Here is a 27,864-nt window from a genome sequence, read left to right as displayed (position 1 = left end):
ATACATGTGACTGCCCCCTATGAAATATTGAGAACCCCTTGCAATGCTCTTTGACCCCTGTACGACACCGCAAACATACTGCCATGTTTGCATACATGCACCTTTCCGCGAATCATATATCCATATAGCAGCCTAGTCATAATTCAGCCTGGTTGACACAGATCTGGGCTCATGGACACGAGGCATTTGCTGAGAGTTTGAACATCTCCTTACGAAACCAATGAAACCTCTCCCTGAGCTCATGAGAAGACCCCCCACGCTAACCTTTACCCTTCATTAACATCACTCCACTCTTGGCTCATTTCCAAGTTGCTGGGAAGACTCTCATGCATATAGATGCTGATGGGTTTAAGGAGCCGTCAGGTATCGTTTCTGGGTGATGACAGCCGATGGCATTGAGGATCTGTCTGGTATCTTTTCTGGAGTGACAGATGAAAAGTAGCAAAGTGCATCTTTCTCAGCAGATACGTTCATTTGCCACTTGGTGGATACATCAATATATGCATTGTTCTCCACATAATAAACGTTTGCGCATAGGCATTGGTTTTGTTTTGGGGAGGAGTCCTGAGGAACTGGAGGCCACTAGTGAGTGCAGAGTGGACTATTCGCAGAGGGTCGCTATGGGAAGGAAGAAAATGACTTTTGGTTCCTTTCACATAGGACTTGAAGGGGCATTCACAGGCAGGACTCTACAGGTGAGAGACTGGCATGTAGTTTCATTCTTCTCATGACTGCTCACGCTTCTCTACAAACACTGCCGCCCTGTCAGGAGCCCACACAAACACAGTCCATCCTGTGTTCGTGCACTTTACTTGAATTTATCATTATTGTAATAAGACAATGCGTTCTTCACCAGAGCTGTGGTAATCTACAAAAGGGAAGGAAACTATCACAATGCCTTCACCTTTCTATCATCCTTCATCAACGCCCTAGACAGCATTTCAGAACAGTGAGAGCAAAATATTTTAAAAAATTGGAAAATCAACTATTTTTGATCTAAGAGCGATAAGAGCTCCAAGTGCATGCTTAGTCAGTATTAAAAACATGCAGTGTTTTACCAAATTAATGGGAAAAACTTTACAAAGTTGGTGAATGTGTTTTTTTTTTAGGGAGAGGGGGCATTCCTTGACATTTTTCCTGCACGTTTGAACTCTTCCCCTGTATCAATATGTCCTGAGTGTCTTTTCTAACATTTTAATAAGGTCCTTGTGTGCAAAATTTATAAATAAATCCTATAACTTTATATTTAAGAATTTTCACTATAATTCATGCAGGACGTATGTTTAATATTGCGCTTGTTAATGAAAAGTAAGCAGATATATATGTGCTTCTTTGTTTCAAATATTTCCTGTTGTGAAGCACTCCTGGTACGAGGGATATTTGGGGGAGATTTATTGTTGCATAACAAACATTTTCCCTATGAATAAAGAAGCAAGCATTTTGACTAAATCAGTAATTTTAAATCTAGAGGTTATTTCGCCAGTGTAAAAGTAGATTAATTTTATGTAAATATAGCTTTCTTACAGCTTTATAGCTGCTTGAGAGAGCTGGACATGTGTCGAAGCTAAATCGAACATAAGGGATGGAGATATTTATGGCTGAGTCACCAGTTACAGTTGGCCATGGGAGATTTTGAAGTGCAAAATGTTCTACTCTATCAAAACTACAAAAAGTAGCATCCCAATCGGAGATTGTTAGTGTTTAAAATTAATGTGTGCTGTATTCGGTTGGTTGGCGGATATTTAAGAATGCCCTTCCTCTCGAGATTTCTGCACAGTCTGCCTCTGAAAGACCTGGGAGCATGTTCTTTTCTGAACCTGGAATTGTAAATTTGTCCCAGGTATCTCAGCCTTCCAATGCACCTCTGAACAGAGTCAGCAGTTTGGAGAGTGGTAACACTGCAGGATGCTTTGATTAGTTCACCCCCCACCTACAGGCAGCGTCCAACTCACCCGAGAACCTTCCCAGACATTTTTGTAGGGGACAACAGATATGTCACTGGATCGTCGGTTGTATTAACTGCTCTCATGGCCATCTTTTCTTTACTCCTACTGCAGGCGAATCCAGCAGACGCCACAGGAGCCCCAAAAAGAGACTCCACATGGGCCCTCAAAGAAGACTGTGCCAGAATCCCAAAAAGAGACGCCACTTGAGCCTCCAATAGTGACACCACAAGAGCGCCTGAAGGAGATCTCACAAGAGCCCCTACATGCGACATCGCAGGAACCCCCAGAGAAGATGCCACAAGGACCGTTGCAGGAGCCCCCTGCAAACCTGGCTCGGGAGACTGAAGAGATGCTGGAGAAGGAGAGGATCCGTCTGCTCCAGGAGCGAACACAAAGCCTGCTGACCCTTCAGGAGAAACTCAAGAGTGAGGAGCTGGACGCAGAGCGCCGCCTTCACGAGGAGCAAGCAGACAACCTCAGGTTCCCATATCTGCTCCCAAAGTTTATAACGCTGATTCCACGTAATTCTGCCCACTGTCTGATAGAGGCAGGGCATGATCTCCTGCTCTCTGCTAATCTACCTAACTTGTTAACTTCTAAACTTTTGAAAACTGCTATTCCAAGAACATCACGTTGTTTACTTATGCTTACTTTCGAAAGCATACATAAGTTTAAAGGTGCAGACTTCCTAGCAATATACACTTTAAAAACTGCACAATTTATAAAAGCCAGCAGACGTTTGTAACATGTTTTCAAACCATTTCAGCCGCAAAAGAATGTTCTGATTATGCAATTAGGTATTTGCATAGATGATACAATTTTACACGTTTCTGTTACAAATCAGGACCAAAAAAAAGATTTTTAAGAAAAAAAGGTATATTTTAAAAAACGCACATCAAACACTTTTTAAACTGTACACTTTTAAGACAATTTCAATGAGGTTTCATTTAGTAAATACTTTTAAATTCTAAAAACTTGCAAGTTAAATATGTACACACTTAATAAAATCATATGTACCTTTAAGTTAAGCAAATTTGTAGGTTTACATCTTTTTATATACACTGTTTTCCCCAGCCTGTGTTGTCACTTAATATTACACAGCAATCCTTATGTCATGCCCCACAACCTTTTGCACTCTCCAGTGCAATTCCCTTCACTCCTTATCCTACTGTACTGTCCCCGCCACTTATTTTCACACTGTACCTTGGTACATTTCTCCTGGGAGTTTATCACATTTTCCTCAAACACACCTCTTTCCCTGTAGTCTTTCAATGGCACCACTGGAGCGAGGCTTTGGTGATATGAGGAAGTTTGTGAAGCTTGAGACATTAACACAATCACCTTCTTATTCCATGTGTGGCCTTATAGAGCACTCAAGGAAAAGTTGAAGCTGGAAGCTGAGCAGGAGGAGACTCGAGAGCGAGATGAGCACAGCGCAACACTGCGAAAGCTTCGCGAGCAGCTCCTACTTGATACTGAGGAGGAGAAGACAAAAATAAGGTACACCCTCTCTGATGTTTTATTTGTTGAGCATTTCTAATTTGTTGCTTGACATTTGAAAATCACACACGTTGCATTTTTAATGACCCTCATATCCTTATAAGTTGGGGAGCCCAATACTGCACGGGTTTTATTTTTGATGCTTTTCCAGTGGATTCCTCATACAGTAGGCTCCAATTGAAATTTAATTTTGTAGGAAGTTGCAACTCTGATACATTCAGAAATAAGTGGAAACAAAAACTGGACAGGAAGCAAAATCAGACTGTGAAATCCTAGCTGCAGTCATGTACCCTTATGGAAAATATTTAGTACCTATTACGATGCAGATTATATGTTGTCCTTCATTGATTCTGATTTTTGCTGCACTATGATTTGCACCAAGGTGTGTTGACTCATTAAGTATGCGAGTGTCGAAGGGCAGAAACATTTTGGAGTAAAGTATTTAAATGTTTGGAATTGACACTTGGAATGAACCCGAAAGAAAAGTCTACACTTATAGCTGTCTCATATTATTTAAAGGGATTCTCACCTCTCCACCATCAAGAAAAAGTGGCTTGCATGTGCTGTAATAATTGCATGAAATCGCATGTTCGAGGCATGTGGGCTGCTGAATTCATATCTTGTGCATAGATCGCCGCCTAGTGTTGGGTCCGGATGATTGCACTTGTTGTCTTGGAAGAGTCTTCGAAGTATCACAAGATAGGTGACTCCTCCCCTGGACTACAGTGTGCATGGGCATCCTCTCCATCCTCAGATTGTTTTTTTCCGCCATTGGGTTCGGATGCAAACTCCTATACTCCAACTTTGGAATCAAAAACAAAACTTTTCTAAAGGCCAAAAGGCCTTTGATTCGACGGTATTGTTCTCAATCGGTACCTCTCTACTCGATCCAGCCCTCCATCTCTAAGCGGTCGTCAACGTGGGCCTTTGGGCCTTTTCGACGCCACGTGAGACTACCGTCGATGGAAAGAAGCCCGTTTAAAAGGTGCCCGCAATGCCACGCCATGTTCCCACATACTGATAAGCACTCAGTATGCAACAAGTGCCTTTCCCCAGACCATAAAGAGGAAAGCTGTCCAGCCTGTGCACAGTTTTGATCCAAGAAAACTATTCGGAACGTACGTTCAGCCAGGCAAGAAATGCAACGATAGGCACCAGACCCGGACAACATCTTCGATGATTACCAGGAGCTACACGAAGCGCCAGACTCTGACCTAGAGATTGTCACCATAGAGGACTACTCGGACTCCGATGATGAGATCCCACCGGGGCAAATCGTGAGTACCCTGCCCCCGACACCATCTACCCCAATAACGGCTCCAGGCAAGGCATCGCCAAAAGGCCTTAGCCAAGATCATAAAAAAGTTTTGATTGCCCCGCCATCTGGCTCTGCTCTGAAACCGAAACCGAAACCTTCGGAAACCCCAGGGCCCAGTAACATCGTCCCGAAGAATGTTCGAGAGCCACAGAAGGTCGCCGACCCGAAGGGTGTCGACCCGAAAGCGGCCGTACAGCCAAAGAGCGCCGAGCCGAAAAAGACTGTCGACCCCAAGAAGGCCGCGCAGCCCAAGCTTGTCGACCCAAAAGAGGTTGCCGACCCGAATAAGGCCACACAACCCAAGGGCGCCGAAACAAAGAAGGTCGCCGATCTGAACAAGCCTTCGGCACCGAAAAACGTCGACCCGACAAAAGGCGCCATACCTAAGCCTGCGTCCAAGCCAGAACGTCCTCTCGGACCGAAAACACCGGATCCGAAGACACCAGTCGATCCGAAAAAGACAATCGACTCAAAAAAGGACCCTCCGCAGACAAAACAAAAGTCTCCAGTCGATCCCAACAAAAACATCGACTCGGGAGACAACACTCCGAAAAGGCCTACAGAGCACAAGAAACGCGTCGACCCGAAAGAGACAGTCGACCCGAAGAAAGTCCCCGAGCCGAAAAAATCAGCTCCTAAACCTAAAGTAGTCGACAAACCGAAGCCTAAGACTCAACCCAGGACTGTTGAGGAAGAACTCTTCCACCCAGATCCCTCTGACGACCAAGCAACATTTTTTATCAACCCAGATACTGGAAAAGTTACCATCCTGCATAGGAAAAAGAGGCCTTTGGACTTTGAACCTCAGTCCCCTATTCCACTGAAGAAAAAGGACTTTGGGACTTCTCCTTCTAGACCCTTCATTCCTTTTCAACCTATCATGACTACTCATCCTTTTAATCCATACATTCCTTATTCTCCCTCATCACGGGGACAATGAAGGTAACACAGGGGATGAGCCACAGCCTGAATATGACTTCCCACAGGACCCTGATCCACAGCAACCATGGGAAGAGCCAACTGACCCTTACGACACCCATCCCATCCCTGATATGTCCTCTTATCCAACTAAGCCTTCACCTACAGATGACACAGTAGTCTTTAATCAGCTCATAGACAGGGCTGCACAGTTCGACAATGTGGATATGCATAACAACCCTGTGGAGGAAGACTTCTTGTTTGACACCTTCCCTACATCAGAAAAAAGTGTCAAAACACTTTCCATGTTAAAGGGAGTTCTGAAACATGCACCTGACATATTTAAGGATACAGCCAGGGCACGGGTGATCAACCCCAGAATAGAAAAAAAGTATAGGGCAGCCCCTACAGACCCTACTTACATCAAAGGGCAGTAACCACTGGATTCACTGGTAGTGGCCAACGCACGTAAACGAGCCAACTCCCAAACCACTGGGGAGGCAACTCGCCCAGACAAAGAATCAAAAATACTAGAGGCATCGGGGAAAAGAGTAGCAGCACAAGCCTCCAACTCATGGAGGATTGCTAATACATAAGCCCTACTGGCTCGTTACGACGGGGCGCATTACGACCAGCTAGAGACCCTAATGCAACATCTACCTGAGCCTTTCCAAGCACAAGCCAAAGATCTCATACAGGAGGGAAATTCATAACTAACGCCTCCATCAAATGCACACTTGACGCAGCAGACACTGCAGCTAGGTCAATCAACACTAGCGTTCTACTCCGCAGACATGCATGGCTGCGTATTTCTGGTTTTAAAAATGAGGTACAGTCCACTATCCTTAACCAGCCTGTTAATCAGGACTTTTTATTTGGCCCTGCTGTCGACACCATTTTGGATAAAATGAAAAAGGACACAGACAGCAAAATCTATGGGGGCATTGCAATTTCAGCAACAAAGGGGCTCCTTTCGTCGCTCCTCATACAGGGCAAATACACGTGGACATTCCTCACAAACAACGGCCTCTTATAGAGGGAACACACAAAGTTCCTTTTCCAAAAACACTACCAGAGGAGGCTACAGAGGCAACAACACTAAGGGAAGAGGACGTGGAGGCAATAACACCAGAGGCTCCACTGCTTAAAAACAGTGACTCTATTACACTACCTCCAGACCACTTAACACCGGTCGGAGGAAGACTCCCAACAGTTCCTACCTGTCTGGAACACAATTACCACAGACAGGTGGGTGAGAGAAATTCTCCAGTCTGGCTACTGCCTAGAACTGACTTCTACACCACCAAATATACCGCCCAGACATCGTCCAATGTCCAAAGAACACATCACCCTGTTACAACAAGAGGTGAACTGCATGCTAGAAAAGGGGGCCATAGAGCAAGTCCCTTTCCAACAGCAAGGGATAGGGGTATACTCCCTATATTTCCTTATTCCCAAAAAGGACGGCTCTCGCAGACCAATATTGGACCTCAGACCCCTAAATCAATACATACTGTCGGAGCACTTTCACATGATAACATTACAAGTGCTCCCGTTGCTACAACAGGGGGATTTCCTAGCAACACTGGACCTCAAAGATGCGTATTTCCACATACCCATCCATCCAGCCCACAGAAAATACCTCAGGTTCACAATAGAAGGTCAACACTACCAATTCAAGGTTTTGCCCTTCGGGGTTACCACGGCTCCAAGAGTGTTTACAAAATGCTTAGCGACCGTAGCAGCAGATCTCAGGAGGCAGCACGTCCATGTGTACCCTTACCTGGACGATTGGCTTATACAAGCAAAATCGTACCACCAATGTGCAGCACACACGTCTCAAACAATCCAGCTGTTACACAGCCTAGGATTCTCAATCAACTTCACAAAATCACATCTGCAACCATTCCACATACAGCAGTACCTGGGAGCCACCATAAACACCTCGGTGGCGAAGGCGTATCCAAACTCAGCAAGAATAGCCAGTAGGCAGACTCATTCGCAAATTCCTTCCAAAACACTCTTTGCCAGCTCAAATCTTCATGCAACTCATCGGTATGATGGCCTCCTGCATATTAATTGTCCCCCATGCCAGACTTCAAATGCGCCCATTGCAGGAATGCCTAGCACGGCAATGGAACCAGGCTCAAGGACAACTGAAACACCTAGTGTTGGTAGACAGTCGCACTCACAACTCTCTGCAGTGGTGGAACCCACAAAACCTTTCCAAGGGGCGACTGTTCCAAGAGCCGGTTCCACAACTAGTACTAACAGCGAACGCATCATTGACAGGCTGTGGAGCCCATCTCCTTCAATACACAGTACAGGGGCTCTGGACAAACAAGCAGCGAAGGCTACATAGCAACCAACTAGAGTTACTAGCAATATTCCTAGCCCTGAAAGCTTTTCAGAAATACTTGTACAGCAAGACGGTGTTGAACCGGACGGACAACATGACCGCAATGTACTATATCCAGAAACAGGGAGGGACGCACTCTCCACAGCTGTCCCATCTGGCACAGAGCATCTGGAAGTGGGCGATTCCCAAAAATATTTTTCTCCTAGCAGAACACCTTCCAGGGAAGGACAATCAAGTTGCCGACCTGCTAAGCAGGCACAGCCAGTAATTACACGAATGGGAGATTCACCCCCAGGTCCTCCAACCATTCTTCGAGGAGTGGGGTCACCCAGAAATAGACCTGTTCGCCACAAAAGAAATCTGGAAATGCCAATACTTTGCCGCCAGATTCCCACATCCATTGTCACAGGGCAATGCGATATGGATGAACTGGTCTGGCAGATTTGCGTACCCTTTTCCCCCAGCACCACTGATCCCGCTGGTGGCACGCAAACTGAAGCAACACTCCCTCACACTAATTCTATTTGCTCCCACATGGGCGAGACAACCCTGGTACACAACGTTCTTGGAACTATCAGTAGTTCCCCATCAAAGACTGCACCTTGCACCTCATCTTCTAACTCAGAACCATGGAGAAATCAGACACCCAGATCCCAACCAAATGAACCTAGCGATCTGGCTCCTGAGGTCTTAGAGTTTGGATATCTTTACTTGCCCCCAGATTGCATGAATATCATTAAAGAGGCAAGAAGACCAACCACATGAGCGTGCTATGCAGCTAAATGGAAAAGATTTGTTATTTACTGCACCAATAACCAAATCAACCCATTAGACCCATCAATACAAAACATTATATGTTACCTGCTGCACCTACAAAGATGTAACTTAGCATAATCTTCAATACGGCTACACCTTGCTGCCATAGCAGCATACCTTCAAAACAGACAACAACTTTCACTGTTTAGAATACCAGCAATCAAAGCTTTCATGGAGGGTTTAGAAAGGGTGATTCCTCCTAGGCACCCCGCTTCCCCAGTCTGGAATCTTAATATAGTGCTTACCAGACTCATGGGCCCTCCCTTCGAACCTTTACATTTATGCGAACTACAATTCCTAACGTGGAAAGTTGCATTCTTAGTGGCCATCACCTCACTCAGAAGAGTGAGTGAATTACAAGCGCTTACAATTCAAGAACCTTTCATGCAGGTACATGCCAACAGGGTGGTTCTTAGAACAACCCCTAAATTCATGCCTAAGGTTGCATCCAATTTCCATACCCACCAGTCAATAGAACTGCCAGTGTTCTTTCAAAATCCACAGTCAGTAGCTGAGAGAGCCCTGCACACACTAGACGTAAAGAGAGCTCTACTTTACTATGTGGACAGAACTAAATCCTTTCGGAAAACAAAGCAACTGTTTGTTGCCTTTGCACCACAACACAAGGGGAATTCAATTTCAAAATCGGGATAGCCAGATGGATAGTTAAATGCATTCAGATATGATATCAAAAGGCAAAACGCACTTTAACCGTCCCCCCAAAAGCACACTCCCCTAGAAAAATGGGGGCATCCATGGCTTTCCTAAGAAATATTCCTCTTGAAGACATCTGTAAGGCAGCCACATGGACCAACATACACACTTTCACAAAACACTACTGTGTAGATGTACAATCAAAACAGCAAGCTTCTGTAGGCCAGGCTGTCCTCAAAACTCTTTTTCAAACTGCTGCAGCTGGCACAGGTAGCCACCGCTAGAGGAGATACTGCTATACAGTCTATGCACAAGATATGAATTCAGCAGCCCACATGCCTCGAACGGAATATGCTACTTACCAGTATGCATCTGTTCTTGGCCTGTAGGGCTGCTGACATTCATATCGCCCGCCCTCCTCTCTGGCATGGCCATCTCTTACTTTACTATCTCCATTTCTGCCACAATGGCGAAAAACAATCTGAGGATGGAGAGGATGCCCATGCGCACTGTAGTCCAGGGGAGGAGTCGCCTATCTCGTGATACTTCGAAGACTCTTCCAAGACAACAAGTGCAATCATCCGGACCCAACACTAGGCTGCGATCTATGCACAAAATATGAATGTCAGCAGCCCTACATGCCAAGAACAGATGCATACTGGTAAGTAGCATATTCCTTTAAAGGTGTGGAATTCTAATTCTCTTCCATTGCTGGGTGAGTGGATACTGAACTAGATTATGCGCTCAAAGGATGAAATGTTATGTATTATAAATTGACAGATAGATAAATATGACGACACGTGGTTCCCATGAATAACTTATTGACATGATTTTCTATTTTATAAAAGCTTTTTTTCCCTTCCACATCTGTGACTTTTTTAAAGATGATTTGGAGCTTTTACAAATCTTCAGTTAGGTGGTTTATTAGGGCTTCTGTTGGATTATTATATTGTTTGATCTACATTGCACAGCTGTCTTGAAAATGTAAGTGGAATATTAAAGACCTTCCTTGTAGAAGAATCTTGTTTTCTTCTGCTGCTAAACGGATTGTGATCTAGCAGACGCATTCAGCTTTTGAATATGCAGAATATCTGTAGGTTCACCTGTGTATGTTGCACACATCAGAATCTACATCTACACTTAATGAGCATTCTGGGAATATACTCTTTAAATCTTTAATGTTTTGGAGAATTCATGTTCTGAAACAGACAGTTGTCTTTATTCCCCTGTGTCTTAAGGTAGATGGTCTCTTTTTCAAGTGTAAATTTTGGTGTTTTCCACGCCACCTTGTGCAAAAGCATGTTGCGTTTTGTTAAAATAAGACTTGCCCTGTCAAATCAGGTGCAATTGTTGACAAATACCCATCAGGTTGCTTTTAAGGCTTGACCTGAGGAGAGGTGAGTCTGCGAACAACACATTTCTGGACTTGTCGAAAAAGACTTATTTTTCTGACATGTTTTTCCTCACTTATTGTCCCCATCACTTGAAAGTGCTGAGAAGGAGTCAATACTGCAGAAGCTTCGAGCAGAGGTGGAGTCGTTGCAGAGGACGGAGCAGGAGACCCTGCAGCAAAAGAAGTCCCTGCAGCTGGAGAAGTTGAAGGAGGAAGTTGATAGGGACGTGCAAACAGAGCGGGCAAGGCTTGTAGAAGAGAAGGAGCGGGCATTGCAGGACTTGAAGAGCAGCTTGGAAAAGCAAAGGAAAGAGGTGGGCTCCCATTTATATGCCACTGCCGCAAACCACACTGCAGCTTTGTGTTGGCAGGTTGACCATTCGTTGAAAATGAGCAGTAATGAGGATTGGGTTGTTATTGGATATACTTTAATAAAGGAAAGGCTTATCAAGGTTGCCATGAGCTCTTATATAAGCCAGTAATCCCCCTTCAACGTCCCATTGATTGGGGTGGGGGCTTTCCCCTTAACTCACCGTCCGTTCCTCCAAGCCCCTCTTTCTCCATTGAGGGAGTTGGTTATTGGTTCCACAGTTGGTAATTGAATTGTTTTTTCTTTGTCCTGTGTTTTTTTTTTTTTGTGAAAACCTTTATTATGTAAAGAAATAACAGTTACAGACCCACAACCACGGAGGCTGGTCAGTCAAGCATAAGAACATCAGCATCAAGTCACACAGCTCATCAGCCGACAACCCAGGGGTTCGGCAGCGATACTCCACGATTACGTACAAGCCTGTGGCGTGGTAGGATACGTAAAAGGTTCCGCATTTTGTATTTTATTTAAATAACCAATTAACAAAAAAAAACACAAAAGAAAGAAAAAACGAGGCATGGCTATGTATAAACTGGTAGTTCCCTGTGGCTGGGGGGGGACAGGCGAATCATAAATGTCAACAAAATAAGGAGAAATATCGAGGAGGGCAAGGGGGGGGGAACCTAGTAGCAACCAATACAATGCAACCAACAAGAGCCGATGATCAGGAACGCACGATCAAGGAAAAAGGAGCGGATCTGGAAGGTCAGTGAATGGGGGGGTACAGATTTCACCACAATATGCATTCCATTGTCCCCATATCCTACCCCATTTCTTGGGTCTTCCACGGGAAACATACACAACTTTCTCTCTGAACATGGACCAATCCATATTCTCCTTCCATGACAGGAGCGTCGGTGGCCGTGGGGAACCCCATAGCTGGGCTATGTCACGTTTAGCAACCATATTACCCAGTGTGACCCAGTGAGTTTGAGCAACAGTGCAATCATTCGGTTCCCAAACATTCAACAGACAGCGCCTAGCTTCAGGCAACAACACTACACCCGTCACTTCACCCATAACCACATGCACTCGACGCCAAAATGCCGCCACCTCTGGGCATTCCCAAAGGATATGCAGAAAAGTGGCTAGCATACCACATCCGAGCCTACACAGCCCGTCCACAGAGAAACCCATATGCATCAGTCAAGGACCCGTGACATACACCCGGTGCAATATTTTAAGTTGCACCAGTCTGAGACGTGCCGGGATCGCAACCTCCTTAGGAGAAGAAATCGCCGCCTGCCAATCCTCATCGTCCAGTTCTAATCCGTCTCCGGTCCAGGTAATCCGCAACTGTAAAAGTAGGTCCGAGCGATCATTAATGAGTTTCTTGTAAATGAGGGATATAGTACTATCGGGGACATATCCATCAAGCACCCTATCCTCAAGAGGGGAGGCCTCCGGAATAGAAGCGTCAGCCGGAAAAACCGATTGAATCACATGGCGGACCTGGAGGTACCGGAAGTACTCTCTATCGCTCAGTTTATATTCTCGCTGTAGTGCCTCGAAGGTCTTGACTGCACCCTTGGCCCAGAGGTCGCCCACCTTACTGATACCAATAAGGTCCCAACTGGTGAAACCTTTCGATTTCCACAGACCACCTAGCGCTTCCGAGGCATACAGTGGAGTAGACTTCGTCAATGTATCCGTCCATCCTGTGGCAGCGGTCGCGCTTCCCCAAACTCGCACAGCCACTGCCGTAGGGCCCGTGAGATGTTTGCCGTCGGCTCTGGAATAGAAGGCCCGATTGTAATCTCCCCCAGGGAGTTGCCATCTATCCATTTCAAAGGCGGGATTAGGGACGGGGCCATACATGGCGTGATTCACAGCACTCAACTGGGAAGCCCAGTAATAGCGCTTGATGTCGGGTAGTGAGATACCTCCATCGTACCAAGGTAAAGTCAATTTTGCCAGTGCAATACATGGTCGCCCACCCCAAACCAACCGCCTCTGCAAGTCCTCGATCTCTCGAAAGTAGCTAGCAGGTACCAAATCAAGTGTATTTTGAATGGCATATAAGAGGCGGGGGAAATACATCATTTTGAACAGGGCCGCCCGTCCCAAGGGGGACAGCGGCAGGCCATTCCACGCAGTAGCGTCCGAACGAAGCCGGGAAAGCGGAGGTAGCAAATTCCGCTCATAGCGAGTCTTGGGGTCTAGTGAAATATAGATCCCCAAGTATTTGAAGCCGTCCCTAGTGACCGGTATAGGACAATGGCGAGGAAGAAGAAGCTTATCGTCGGTGAGTGGATAAATACAGGATTTAGCCCAATTACCAGCGGAATTCCTTCCAAAGGAACGCAGCACGTCGAACAGAACGCCCAGCGACTTACGAGGAGAGGTAAGATACAACAAGATATCATCCGCATAGAGTGATATACGGTCCTCTAAGTCCGCCGACCAGCGGATGCCCTTAAGCGACGGTTCCCAACGCAGCCATGCAGCCAGGGGCTCAAGGGCAAGTGCAAAGAGGAGCGGCGACAAGGGACATCCCTGTCGCGTTCCCCGGCCGAGGGTGAAGGGCTCGGAAGCCCTTCCATTAACCACCACCTGTGCCAGTGGCTGCTCATATAGGAGTCTAACCCAGCCGATGAATTTAGGGCCGAAACCAAACTTGGCGAGAACAGCCCACAAATACGGCCATTCGACCGTGTCGAAGGCCATCGAGGCATCGAGGGAAACCAAAATGGCCGGCTCCCGAAGAGTCCCCGCCCTTGCCAAGACGCCATGAAGGCGACGTAGGTTGAGCGCGGTGTTTCGGTGGGGTATAAATCCAGATTTGTCCGGGTGGATCAAATCTGCTATCACCGTAACCAACCGATGCGCCAGTAGTTTAGCAAGGATCTTGGGCTCGACATTTTAAAGCGAAATCGGCCGCGATGACGAACATTGGTCACGGGGTTTGCCATCCTTATGTATGACGACAATGGACGCCAGTCTCTGGTCGCGAGGAAGAGAGCCGAGATCTCGCGAGGCCAAAAGCATCCTACGGAGATATGGCGCCATTTTGTCCGGGCAGAGTTTATACAATTCTACCGGTATGCCGTTTGGGCCCGAGGCCTTCCCGGACCGAAGTGAACGGATAGCGAGCGCTACTTCATCGGTGGAAAAATCCGCCTCCATAAGCTCTATGTCGGGATCCGGCAGGACGGGCAGAGCGATATCTCGGAGCAAAAGATGCGAATCGTCTTCCGGAAGATCCGAGACCGGCGCATAAACCGTCTGAAAGTGACGGGCAAATGTTCGGACTATGTCAGTCGGGTCCACCACTTTAACACCATCCACACTCTCAACAACAGGCACCACTCTGTTCAATCGATCCTTTCTATCCAGCCATGCAATCAACTTTCCCGCCTTATCACCCACATCATACAGGCGCCCCTGTTGCTCTCGGTGCATCGCTTTAGCTGCATCAGTGACCAGGGTCTTATAGTCCAATTGTTTCAGGGCGAGGGTATGCAACACCTCCGAATCGTCCCTAGTCCCAACCTGTTCCTCCAAAGCAGTAATCTCGTTTTCTAGTTCCACCACCGCCGCATTTTTACGCCTCCTTTCGCTGGCAATGAGGGACAGGGCCTGCCCACGAATCACTGGCTTATAGGCCCCCCACAAAGTAACCGGGGAGGAGACCGATCCATCGTTCTCAGCGAAATACCAATCCATACATTTCACCAACTCTGACCTGATTTTAGGATTACGAAGGTGCCAGGGGTTAATCGGGGCAATTCGGCCTTCTGTGCCCAACTGCATATCAATCATAAGGAAAAGCGGAGAGTGATCCGAAATCCCCCTGGCCAAATGTCTAACCTCCCTTACCGAGACCATCTGTGTCGCTGGCATAAGAATATAATCTAATTTCGAGAAGCTCTTGTGCGCACCCGAGTAGAAGGTGTACTGGAGCTGACCTGGGTGTAACTGTCGCCAGCAATCGGCCAGTCCCAACATATCCAGCAGCTTCCCTAGCCAGAGTTGTGCAGCAGGCAAAGTTTTGGGGGGACTGCGATCTACATCACCACTGAATTAAAGTCGCCGCCCACCACCAACACATCGCCCGGGAGCCCGAGGATCACATCACCAAGATCAGCAAACGTGGTAGTTTGCTAGCCAGGGGGAACATACACCGACAAAAAGGAGACAGTTTTCCCTTCTCACCGCCCCGTAATGGCCGCATAGCGGCCCCTATCATCTAGCAAAACATCATCGATCTCCAGTGGGAGGGAAATACGTACCATAACCTCCACCCCTCTCGAGCCGGAGGTAAACCCCGAGTGTGCCACCATACGATAACCACGTCTGTTTATTGCACGGCATGCATTGCCCACCAAGTGTGTCTCCTGAAGCAAAATCACATCTGGGGTATAACGTTTCAAATATTGCAAGACAACACCCCGCTTTATTCTATCACCAAGACCGTTAACGTTCCAACTCAGCATTTTAAGCTCCCCCCCCCCCCATCCCAGCATTGAACACCCATCCCGCCATGCCCAGGAAGAAATACACAGAATCGACAACAGGAGATGTAGCAGCCTCGATCAAAACAAGAAGAAAAGGTCCTTCCCACCACCCCCAGGAAACCCCGAAAAACACCCCCCCCCCCCCCTGCACCCCTGCATTAGACCAGAAAGCCACGCCAACTTGCAGTGTGCCTGTCGCCCCATAGAACTAACCTACGAAAAGAGAGAAAAGTCCCCCAGAGGAGGAAGAGGAAACCCGAATCCCCCCACCTCCGGGTATCCACAGTAGTAGCAAGTCTATGAAAAAGCCACTGCTAGAGGTCCAAAGTAACCAGTTCGCCGCTGCAGGCTCATTCCTCCTGTTCAGCCAGGCCGCCCTCGGCACCTTCAGGGCCCTCGCCGCCATTACGATGCGTCGGTAAAGAATCCAACCAGTCACTGGCCACCTCAGGGCGATCGAAAAAGAAGGCCCGCTCCTCATACTCAATCCTCAACCGGGCAGGAAAAAGCATAGCGTATTTGAGACCAATATCTCTGAGTCGTCTCTTCACTCCTGTAAAACCCATGCGCTGCTTCTGGACTGCCTGGGTGAAGTCCGGGTAGAAACTAACCGAGGCATTGTCAAATTTAGTGGGACCCGAGGTCCTTGAGGCTTGCAGGATAAAATCTCTGTCCCGGAAATTGAAGATCCTGGCAATGATGGGTCTCGGCACAGCTCCCAACTTCGGCTTCCCGCCTGGAACTCTATGGGCCCGTTCCACTGTGAAAAAGTTACTTAGTCCCTTAGGCGCAAGATGTTTAAGGACCAGGTCTTCCACCAGAAGGTCCGTAGAGACGTCCGAAGGGGTCTCCGGAACCCCCACGATACGAATGTTATTGCGCCTTGCCCGGCCCTCGAAGTCATCCAACCGGCGGGCAAATTGATCGTTGGAGGCACGAAGCGTGCGAATCTCAGTCTGAAGGTCTGAGACATCCGTGGTCAGACTAGCAGTTTTGATATCTAAGGATTTGACCCGTTCATTTGTCTTCCCCAGGTCGGCTCTGATGAGATTAACTTCAATTGCCACCGTATCGATCTTGGCAGCAAGAGTCTCATACTGATGGCCCATGTCGGTCTGGACACTAGTAATGGCGCCCATGATATCACTCAGTGTCGGTTCTTCCGACGGCGGGGTATCATCCACGGTTCCTCCAGGGGATTTACTCACTCTGTCAGGAGACCCCTTCGGGCGGGTGAAGCGCTCTATAGTCTGGGTTTGAATGAGGCCCCCACGATGCGTGCTCTTGGTGTTCCGTTTTTCGGCATCCAGCCTGCCCGCCATAGTGGGCCTCGAGCTCCCACGAAGTCGTTGCGATCTAGTCAAAATGATCACGTTTTCGATGAACCTCAAGGGCAAGAGGGCTAAAAACCCAGAGCAGATTCAGGATCCCCAGCAAGGACAAAACGATGAGTGAGGCAGCCGTAGACTTTGCGACAATGACCCAGAACGAAACCGAAAGCACCACAGGGGCAGTGGGCGTGTCCAACCAGCCGTTGTTGTTGACTTGCGACCCGGGTACCTCGGTGACTCCAGCCAGGGGACGGTCTACGATGTAGGCCACAAACTTCAGGACGGAGCAAGTCCCGATCACGGCGTCCGATTTCGGTTCTGAAAAGTTCCGCAGACTCAGCAGGGCATAGTCAACAAGTACCCATTGATCAAATCAGGATTTGTGGCAGGATAGATGCGGGAGGCAAAGAGGGTCTCCGGAGCCCTGTGCTCACCTGTCCATCTTGGATCCGCGCGAAGCTCCTCCTCCTCCTCCTCCTCCTCCTCCTCCTCCTCCTCCTCCTCCTCCTCCTCCTCCTCCTCCTCCTCCTCCTCCTCCTCCTCCTCCTCCTCCTCCTCCTCCTCCTCCTCCTCCTCCTCCTCCTCCTCCTCCTCCTCCTCCTCCTCCTCCTCCTCCTCCTCCTCCTCCTCCTCCTCCTCCTCCTCCTCCTCCTCCTCCTCCTCCTCCTCCTCCTCCTCCTCCTCCTCCTCCTCCTCCTCCTCCTCCTCCTCCTCCTCCTCCTCCTCCTCCTCCTCCTCCTCCTCCTCCTCCTCCTCCTCCTCCCTCCTCCTCCCTCCCTCCCTCCCTCCCTCCCTCCCTCCCTCCCTCCCTCCCTCCCTCCCTCCCTCCCTCCTCCTCCTCCTCCTCCTCCTCGTCCTCGTCCTCGTCCTCGTCCTCGTCCTCGTCCTCGTCCTCCTCGTCCTCCTCCTGTGGTTTTTAATTTCTTTTAAGAGAAAAATATGTGAAGTGGTGAATATTACCAGACATATAATCATAACAATGGTTAATAGTAGAAGGGAATTAGAAGTAATTTATGGAAAGGGTTTTGAGATTCTCCTCAAGGATACTACTAAAAGCTACAGCAAGCAAATCCTGGTGAAATTGCCTTTCAATCCTCTCCAGTTTTGACTAACTTGCCGTGCCAGTAACCTAGGTCAAAATCGTGCAGCATTTAGCGGGAATTTTAAAGGGAGGAGAGGTTTTTGGTTGTCCCACAAGGATGTTTTTGGGAAAACATTGTGGCAATCGGCCCAGTTGTAGACAGTGGCACTAATATAATTCAAAATGTAATTGAATTTAAATCAAACAGTACAGAAGAGATTCCTCTTAAGACAAATAGTTGCAAATAGAAAATGTAACTGCACACTTTGACCAAATACATTAATGGCAGGATAGGCTTCAATAGCCATTTTAGAGAAACTGATTGTGATAGTCAGTTGTTAGTAAGTTGTCGATACCATAACTACATTTCTTCAAAAGGATACTGCTGCCTCTGCCTAAAGAATGTACCTTTTTGCCCAACTTTGACATTGCTTTATTTCACGTTTATCTTGTTCCCATGTGCAGCATTAGTGCACGCGTATTCTAAAATTTACTGTTAGAAACTGGGTCATTGATTGAGGAGGGTGAAGCCCCTACTGAAGCACACCTACAGTCCTTGCTAGGGTGAATCACAAAAATAACTAAATTAACCTGTTCTTAAGCGTCTGGCATCTTGGCACAAAAGCAGTCAGGCTTAACTTGGAGGCAATGTGCATAGTATTGCTGCAGCACACAAACAGTTATAAAGTGCAAACACAACACAAGAAAAATAGAGCTAATTTGATTAAATAAAATTAGACCAAAACAAAAAAAATTAAATCCGTACATCAGTAGATGTGCAGTGTAATTATTGTAGGTAGGTAAAGCACCTAAAAGCACAAAAAGCCACTCCCAGTCATCTGGTTGTGCTAGACCTGGTGGAAAGTCACAACTTCAGGCTGACTGCAATGGGGTGCAGGCCAGATATAGGGACCAGGTTAGTCCAGCTGAAAAAGTTTCGTTCTCAAAGTCCGGTATGAAGAGTACAGAACTTAAGGGCTTCTCCGTTCCTTGTGGAGGAGTAAAATCTGATGCCAGCCAGGGGTTCAAGACCTGGGGGAGGCACCTCTTGGGGTTCATAGACTCACTCTAGCAGAGGCTAGCAGGGCTCGGGCAGATCCAGTTGCAGCAGGTCAACTGGCCAGTTTCAGGGAGGTCTCTCGAGCTGGTCTCTGTATCTCAGAACAGGAGGTCAGCCAACTGACCCTTGGAGTCATTCTGGTAGCCTGGGATAAAGGAAACAGCCCAGTTCTTCCTTTACAAATAGCAGGCCGTAACCAACAGAGCAGGCCTCTGGGGAACAAGACAGGCCTCTAGCAGCTTGGGCCAATCCTCTGAGGCAAACTTCAAGCAGCAGCAGAGAAGACATCCGGGTAGCAGCAGGGCATTTCTCAGGGGAACAAGGCAGTCCTTCTGCAATGTCCGCAGGTCCACAAGTGTACTGAAAAGTGGTTTAGGAGGTCCAATATTTATACCTGGTGCCATCCTTTGAAGTGGGGGAATTTAATAGGGTACCCACACATCTTGTGCTGGAAGGTTCTCCCTTCCCCTGCCAAGGCTCAAAGAAGTCTAGGGTTACAAATACGAGCATTAGGTTTCTTTGTGTGTGCTGGAGGCAATCCCTTTGAAATGTAAGTTGGGCACGGAACAGCACTGTCCCCAAGCATCCGAGCAGGATGACCCATTTTGCCCACTCCTTATTCCCTATTGTTCACTGTCTGAATCCAATACCCTTTCTTAATAGGGGAGCCATTAACCGTTCTAGGCTGCTGGAAACTCAGAGAAAGCCTTAGAAGCTTTAGGCCAGAAAAATGCAAACTTTCTAAAAAGTGTAATTTTCTTAATTGTAATGTAAAATACAACTTTGCCTTAAAAAGGCGTTTTAAATTACAATTCTTTTGACTACAAACATGACATTTCTACCTGCTTCCAGTCAAAAATTTAGCACTTATTAATTGTAATAAAGTAATCTAATATCCTGAGTGAGAGGCTTACAGTAGTAAAGCAAAGTTTGTAATTTAATTACTACTAGGATATGTAAAACTTAAAAACACAAGTCCTACTTTTTAAATATATGGGTGGTCTAGGGCCTACCTTAGGGGTGAATTATATGTTTATTTTGCCAGGTCGAATTGGAAGTTTAAAACTGCACTACATGCTGCAATGGCAGGCCTGAGACATGTTTTAAAGTGCTACTTTAGTGGATGGCACAATGAGTGTTGCAGTCCCACTAGTAGAAATTAATGTGTAGTCCCTAATTGAATGTAGTACTGTGTACTAGGAACTTATAACTAAATTGAATGTGTCAAGTGTACCATTGTTTAGGGAGGGAGCACAATCACCTTAGCACTGGTTAGCAATGGTAAAGTGCGCAGAGTCCTAATGCCAACAGAAACTATCAGGACAAGTGAAGGCAAAAAGTTTAGGGGAAGGCTACACCAAGGATGTCCGGTCTAACATTCACCATGCCACTGTATTGTACATATTTACCCAATTTCCCAGTGCTGCTCTGATGCAGTTTTTGCCCTGTTTCCTCCATTCTGCCAAGGCTCCTTTCCACAGTGCTGCAGTAATAACATGTTTTCCCAAATTACATCTTGTGTAATGTTTACTTTATACAGTGATGCAATAATGCACATTTTGCCCAGTTAACACAGTGTTCCAATAAATGATATATTTGCCCTGTTTGTACAATGGTGCACAAATACACACATTTTTCAAATGTACACAGTGCTGCAGTAAAGTGTATATTTGCGCTGTTTATAAGATGCTGCTGTAATTCACATATTTGTTTGCTTTTCACAATACATTAATAGTACACATAAAGGGAACATTTCTCCGTTCCCTCGCAGTCCATAGACGTATCTCTGCTTAATACCTGTTTTTTTGGGCCTGGCAATGTTTTTAAAGCGATTCTATTCTTCTCATTATTGTTTTTCTTCAGGCCTTGAAAGAGCTTGAGTCTCAGCACTCCCAGGAGCTCCAGGAGCTGAAGGACAAAGCCGAGAAAGAGCATCATAAGGTGGGCAGACCAATCCAAAGAAATCAATTTCTAAGGAGATGTTTGAAATAACATTGCAAATCCGCCAAAGGCAAGCCCCTCTGTGCACGTCCGCATCCAGATGGGGCCAGGGGCCACCCACTATGCCCGTTTGCGGCCTGACCAGCCCCTACGATATTCAGGGAATGCATTAAGGGCACTGGAGAGGCCTCTGGCTGGGTCATGCTACCACTCAATGTGGGTAAGTGAGGAGACCCTACGCTGAACTAGCTGCCCCTTTACTCCCAAACCAGGTACTTGATATTCCAGCAAGACAATATGAAGTTCGCCCTTGTAATTTGCAGGTCCCTCGCTGATTAGTTATAGATTCCTTACCTTAGAATTACCCCCAAGCGTCAGACTGGATCCGGAAAGTTTTTTTGTCAGCGTACCTCTGCACGTCGCAAGGTGGCGTTGGTTGGCTCTGCATCAGTCGTGAGGGATGTGGTCGCCGGGTTGACGTTGCGGAAGCTACTTACACGCTGCCCTCGTGTGCTGACGTCAGTTCTTTCTTTTTCCGCACCAGCTAGCGCAGATCCGGGAAGAGTGGTACCGCAGTCATTTTTTGACTACGTTTTTCTCGACTTTTGACGACTTCTTGTTTCGAGTCTTCGCCTCCGAGCAGGTGCATGAAGGGTTATCCAGTTTTAAGGTCTGCGGTTCCTGTAACCGGCTGATGTTGGTGACAGATCCGCATTTCGTGTGCCTCTTGCCTGGAGCGCGACCACGACCCCAAGTCGTGCTCCGACTGTCAATTGTCGAAGGCTTTGGGGAGCGGTCCCAAAAGCTGCTCCGTGCCTTTCGAGGTCCCAATCGAGAGGGAGGTCGAACGACCGGTCGTGGAGCCATCGCCATTCTGACAAATCATTGAAGTGTTTGCACTCTGGGTTGGGTAAGGCGAAACATAAGAAGTCGAAGAAGCATAGTCACTCTTTGACTTCTCCTCATCGGTCGGCCGATCCGACGAGGCCCACGGGTGGTACCCCTCCCACTGCTCCGTGCGTGGAGCCCGACGGGTCGTCTCCGGACTTCCCTCCCTTTCCAGGACCGTGAGCGACCCCGCCCAGCTTCATATGTTCTACGAGGCGATGCACGCAATATTTGGGCGAACCGACCCTGCCTGCGTGCCTTCGGGTCCCGCGGACTCCGTTGGGGGCCTAGTTCTTTGTCGGCAGCGGCTACGGCCTCAGCACCGCAGGTCCCACTTGGATCCAGGCCTGGACCCGGATTGGCTCCTGTTGACCTCATTACACCTCCTCCGGCGCCGCTTCCTCTGGCACCACTACCGCATTCGGCGCCGGTCGGCGTTGACCCCTGCCTCCATCCCGACGTGGACACGGAGCCGGACCGGCATAGGCCAAAGCTAGATCCGGCGCCGATGGGTACATTTTTAACCCGATTGGCAGCCAGAGGAGGGTGAGGAGGACTGGGATTGGTCAGGTGACCCTTTAACTGACCAGCTAGATACTGAGCAGTGCTGGAAAGAGGAACTGGGGGATGCCAGTGGTCTTGACACTTCATCCGACCTTGGCATGTTGTCTCCTCCCACCGTGGCTACCTTGGAGAAAGCGGCATACGCTGTGGTGTTGCGTAGGATGGTCGATGCTCTCAACTTCGAGCTTTCTACGGTGGAGGTTAGGACTAACCTCCTGACTGAGGTGCTTCAACTGGCGGCTGGCTCTTCGTAGCCCCTGCTGCTGTTTAATGAGGCCCTCACCGGCATCCTTTTGGGCACGTGGTCCAGGCCCAACACGGGGGGCTCCCGTGGACATGATGATTGCCACTGCCAGGGTGACCCCACTTTCCTATCCCAACACCCCACCCCGGAGAGCTTGGTGGTCTAAGCCTCCACCTCCAAAAGCGATTTCCCTAGCGCTCCACCGGAAAGGGAATCCAAGAAGCCGGACCGTCTTGGCAAGAAAATATTCTCTTCCGCCAGCATAGGACTGCGGTCCATAAACACTGCATGTCTCTTGGGACGTTATTGGCACTCTGTGTGGGATACGGTGCTGCCTCAGTGTCCGGAGGAGGCCCGGGTAGTGCTCTCCCAGGCTGTCGTCACCAGGAGAGATGCAGCAAAGTTTACGATCCGTGTTGGGGTAGACACCGCCGACTCTCTGGGCAGGACCATTTCAACGTCGGTAGCGCTTCTCCGCTACGCCTGGATGAGGTCCATTGGCTTTTCAGGGGATGTCCAGAACACCCTTATGGACATGCCCTTTGATGGCCATCACCTTTTTGGCGACAAAGCAGACCACGCCCTGGAGCGCTTCAAGGGCTCACGGGCTATGGCCAAGTCCTTGGGCCTCTCCTCCTATCCGGCACAGTCTGCTTTTCGCCCCTTTCGTGGCTACGGAAGGGGTGCCCGCCACGTTCCACCCAAGGCCATAGGCCGCAGAAAGTTACCCAGCCTTTGCGTGGCCGGGGACGTGGAAACAACCGGCAAGTTTCCAGGGGCCATCGGGCGGGCCAGTCAATCAACCCCCCACTCTGCAGCAGCCTCCAACCCCTCCTATCAAACGCCAGTGGGCGGCAGGATTCGCCATCACCTCCCCCACTGGCGCACCATCATTTTGGACAGGTGGGTTTTGCAAATAGTCCTAAGGGGCTACTCCGTCCCCTTCGAGACTACCCTTCCAGCCATGCCACCGCAATCCCACCGTATGTCAATGTGCTAAAGTTGCTCCTGATTCCCTATCAGAATCTCCTCTTCATCTGAGTGGTTCTGGACACAACGTGGTTTCGGGTCTAACCTCCAACAGCGAGTCCGGGATATTCGGGCGATGATTCTGATCTTTCAGCCTCTGTCCCAGGTTCCGGTCAGAATGACCCTGAGGCTGCTGGGCCTCATGGCCTCCTGCATCCTGCTGATCGATCAAGCTAGGTGTCATATGTGGGCTCTGCAGTGAGACATGAAGTTCCAGTGGGCGCAGCATCAGAGGAATCTGTCCCATTGCGTCCAGATCTCAGACGGCACTGCTCGACAACTGCAGTGGTGGCTTACGAACCAGGATTGGGTCAATGGCAGATCCCTCTCCCTTCCCCAACCAGACTACACTGTGGTGATGGATGCTTCCCTTCTGGGATGGTGCGGCCACATGGGAGAGGTGGAGATCAGTGGCCTCTGGTCTCCAGCGGAGTCTGGACTTCACATCAACCTTCTGGAGCTCCGGGAGATTAGTCTTGCACTTAAGGCATTTCGTGGTGTAGGTGTTCACCGACAACACTACCGCCATGTGGTACTGCAACAAACAGGCCTGGGTGGGGTCATGGACCCTATGTCAGGAGGCCCTCCACCTCTGGACATGGCTGGAACATCAAGGCATTTCCTTGGTGGTTCAATACCTGACTGGTACTTTGAACGCTAGGGTGGACAAACTCAGCCGCATGTGTTTGATGGATCACGAATGGCGTCTTCACTCGGAGGTGATGCAAGATCTTTCAACAGTGGGGAGAGCCTTGGTTAGATCTATTCGCCACAGAAGAGAACGCGTAATGTCAGCAATTCTGTGTGTTGGAATTTCCAAGGCGGCACTCACTCGGTGCGGCTTTTCGTCACTATGGAGTTGCGGTCTGTTGTACGCCTTTCCGCCTATACCACTTACGTCCAGAATGCTGAAGACCAGGCGCGACCGTGCCCGAGTCATTCTTGTGGCTTTGGATTGGGCATGAAGAGTCTGGTATCCTGAGCTACTCAAAATTTTATTTATTTATTTATTTATTTATTTATTTTCAGAGTTTTGTATAGCGCGAACATGATCCTCGCAGATATCGGAGCGCTTTACATACATATGAAAGGAGAGCGCAATAAAGAAAAATTAATAAGGCAATTCATACATACATATGAAAGTAGAACGCAATAAAGGAAATTAAATAAGTGATTTGTACAGGGATCGCACAATGCCAGGCAGTAGGGTATGATTGTGCGGTCGATTGAGGCACTGAAATACAAGGGGTGGCAAACAGGCAAACAGTAAATGCAAAGTTAACGTTCAGGTGAATTTAGCCAGGAGGATAGATTCGACTTCTTTTTTGAAGGAGGCAGTGGATGAGATGAGTCTTGTTTGTGGCGGGAGGGAATTCCAGATCCTGGAGGCCATCCCTGAGAAGAAATACTTGTAAGTTTTTTTCTTGTGGAATCTTTGTGGTTTCAAAAGGAGAGTTTCTGTGCTTCTTGTGGCTCTCGAGCTTCCTGAGATTGTCAATTTTTGAGCAATGCAGCTGGGCAAACTCTGATGTTAAGCTTTGTGAGAAATGCATGCGATTTTCAGGTGTATTCTGGCTTCGAGCGGTAGCCAATTCAGAAATTTTAAGTCCGGAGAGATGTGGGATCGTTTTTTTGATCCTGTTATGAGCCTTGCTGCAGCATTGATGGAGGCTCTTAATGGTGAGGTTGTTGATAGTGGGAGGCCGCAGAGGGTGGTATTTCCATAGTCAATCCGAGGGATTACTAGTGCTGAACGGCAGTTCTAAAGTCGTTGGCTGGGAGGAAGGGTTTCAGCTTTCTCAAGGTATTGATTTGGAAATTAGCTCCCTTGGTTGCATTGCTAATATGTCGTTGCATATTGAGATTGGAGTCGAGGGTGATGCCTAAGGATTTGGCTGAGTCTACAATGATAGGTTGGACGTTGAAGGCAGTGAGGTGTTTCAGCCAGTCCTGGGCGATGGGGATTTTGGCGGGGGGTGCTATTAGGAGGAATTCTGCTTTTAGAGCATTAAGTTTGAGATGGTTCTCTGCCAGCCATGTTTGTGTGTCTTTAAGTGTTGAGTTTAGAAGTTTGAGGTCTTCAGGGGATTGAAGTTTGAGGTAGAGTTGGGTATCATCCGCATATATGTGGAATTGCACATTAGAGGCATGAAGCAGTGTGGTGAGTGGCTCCATGACTAGGTTGAACAGGGTCGGTGATAGGGAGGAACCTTGCGGGACACCAAGTGTAACTGGAACAGGTGTGGACCTAGTGTTATTAGTTTTTAATTTCTGGGTCCAGTTATGAAGGAAGGAGGTGACCCATTTGAGTACTGTCCCAGAGATGCCCATTCTGATATTCAAGAGATCGAGTAGGTTCTCGTGTTTGACCGTATCGAATGCAGATGAGAGGTCAAGTAGGATGAAGAGGCAGGTGCCGTTTTGGGCTAGAATTTGGAGTGCGTCATCAATAATGTGAGTCATGGCTGATTCAGTGCTGTGTCTGGCACGGAAGCCGGATTGGTGTTGGTTGAGGAGGTCAAAGTGATTGATGTGTTTAGTCAGTTGGATGTGGACACATTTTTCTAACAGTTTGGCTAAGGTAGGAATATTAGTGATGGGGCGATAGTTATTCAGGTCAGTAGGGTCAGCTGTGGGTTTCTTAAGTATGGGTGATACTTGTCCCACTTTGAGGGAGTCTGGGATAGATCCTTGTTGAAGAGAACTGTTAATGATTTTGGTCCAGAGTGGGAGAAGCCATGGGCTAAAGTCCTTTACGGCGTTTGCAGGTAGAGGATCCGAGAGGTGGTTAGAGGGCTTCAGGGTACTTAGGATCTTGCCTATGGAATCTTCAGTGTAAGTATCAAACGCTTGGGGGCGCTAGGTGGCGCCAGACCAGGATGGCTTAACTTTAGTGAAGCTCTCGCCTGGCCGAGCCTTCTATCATCCTAAAATACCATCCTGACACGATTTGGCGTCCCTTACCCAGCACGACCGTGACTGCCTAATCGAGAGGAACGCAGCGACACCAAATTCGCCTCCCAGATCCAATCGAGGCGTGAGTTATCGGCCTCGTTTCCTGCCTGCGACCTTCGGCGCTGCCCTGTTGGTAAGTCTGCCAGTATAGGCCGGGGATCTGCGGCCTGTGGAGAGGACCAGATCCTGCATACAGCGGGCGGCGCTCGGCTGCCCCGCGTCCCACACACACCGGAGGACGCATCCGGTGACATTTGACTGCCGCATTGAGGTGAGAGGCCTCTGCCGCCGTATCGAACTAGACTCTGCACGAGACCCGCGCACGAGACCCGCGCTTTGCTCCTGCGCGTCCTCGCTGGGACCACCCGCCGGGGCCTCTCACTGGGAGACACCAGGGATCTGCGGGCTGTGGCCGAGGCTAAAAGAAAACTACTGGGTATGGGCTCCCAAGCAGCAAGGCCAAGCCACAGCCTAATGTATCAAAAAACAAAAGAACGCCAATGCTACCTTTGAATGATTCTCACTATCTTAGCATCTCACAATCGATTTAAACAAAAAGTGAGGAGATCATTGTCTCTTGAATGAATCTTCAATTTTATTGTTTATATTTCTTCATTTAGAACTTTTTAGTTTTTTTCGGAATTTCCTTTTTATCAGTTTGAAAAGACATATGACATACAAAATATGGAACACATTATATACATTTAAAACACTTCCCAACCAACACTCTCGCATACACTCAGTTGTGAATCACAAACAATCACGGTCAACCACTCTCACACACTCAACAATACAAAAATATCAATGGTTCAATACAGTTCAATATAAATCAAATTTTCGATAGTGCCATAGACAATATTTTCAGCCTATTTGTAAATTTTTATAAGCAATTCAACAATTCTTTTAAATTCTTATGGCATCATACAATACAGGGTCTACGCGTTTCGAACTCCTCCTATTTGTCGAGTTCTCATCAGGACCATACTGTAAAAATGGAAATGGGGGGAGATCTAGATTAGATTCTAGTATGCGACCATATC

At 48.0% G+C, this 27,864-nt stretch overlaps 1 protein-coding gene across 5 annotated transcripts in view; it reads left to right on the top strand.

The window, feature by feature from the left end:
- The window catches only part of CEP164 (centrosomal protein 164), a 459,099-nt gene that overhangs the window by 243,846 nt on the left and 187,389 nt on the right, over window positions 1-27,864 (top strand). For all 5 annotated transcript variants that reach the window (XM_086957031.1, XM_086957028.1, XM_086957030.1 and 2 more), the window contains 4 exons: window positions 2,058-2,426; window positions 3,315-3,446; window positions 11,002-11,218; window positions 21,067-21,144. In XM_086957031.1, coding sequence (XP_086813157.1) covers window positions 2,058-2,426; window positions 3,315-3,446; window positions 11,002-11,218; window positions 21,067-21,144 — 796 coding nt within the window. The remainder of the gene's footprint in view (window positions 1-2,057; window positions 2,427-3,314; window positions 3,447-11,001; window positions 11,219-21,066; window positions 21,145-27,864) is intronic.

This window comes from Lissotriton vulgaris, chromosome 2_1, assembly GCF_964263255.1.
Source record: "Lissotriton vulgaris chromosome 2_1, aLisVul1.2, whole genome shotgun sequence".
Taxonomy (NCBI): Eukaryota; Metazoa; Chordata; class Amphibia; order Caudata; family Salamandridae; genus Lissotriton; species Lissotriton vulgaris.
This window is presented reverse-complemented; position numbering and strand designations above follow the sequence as displayed.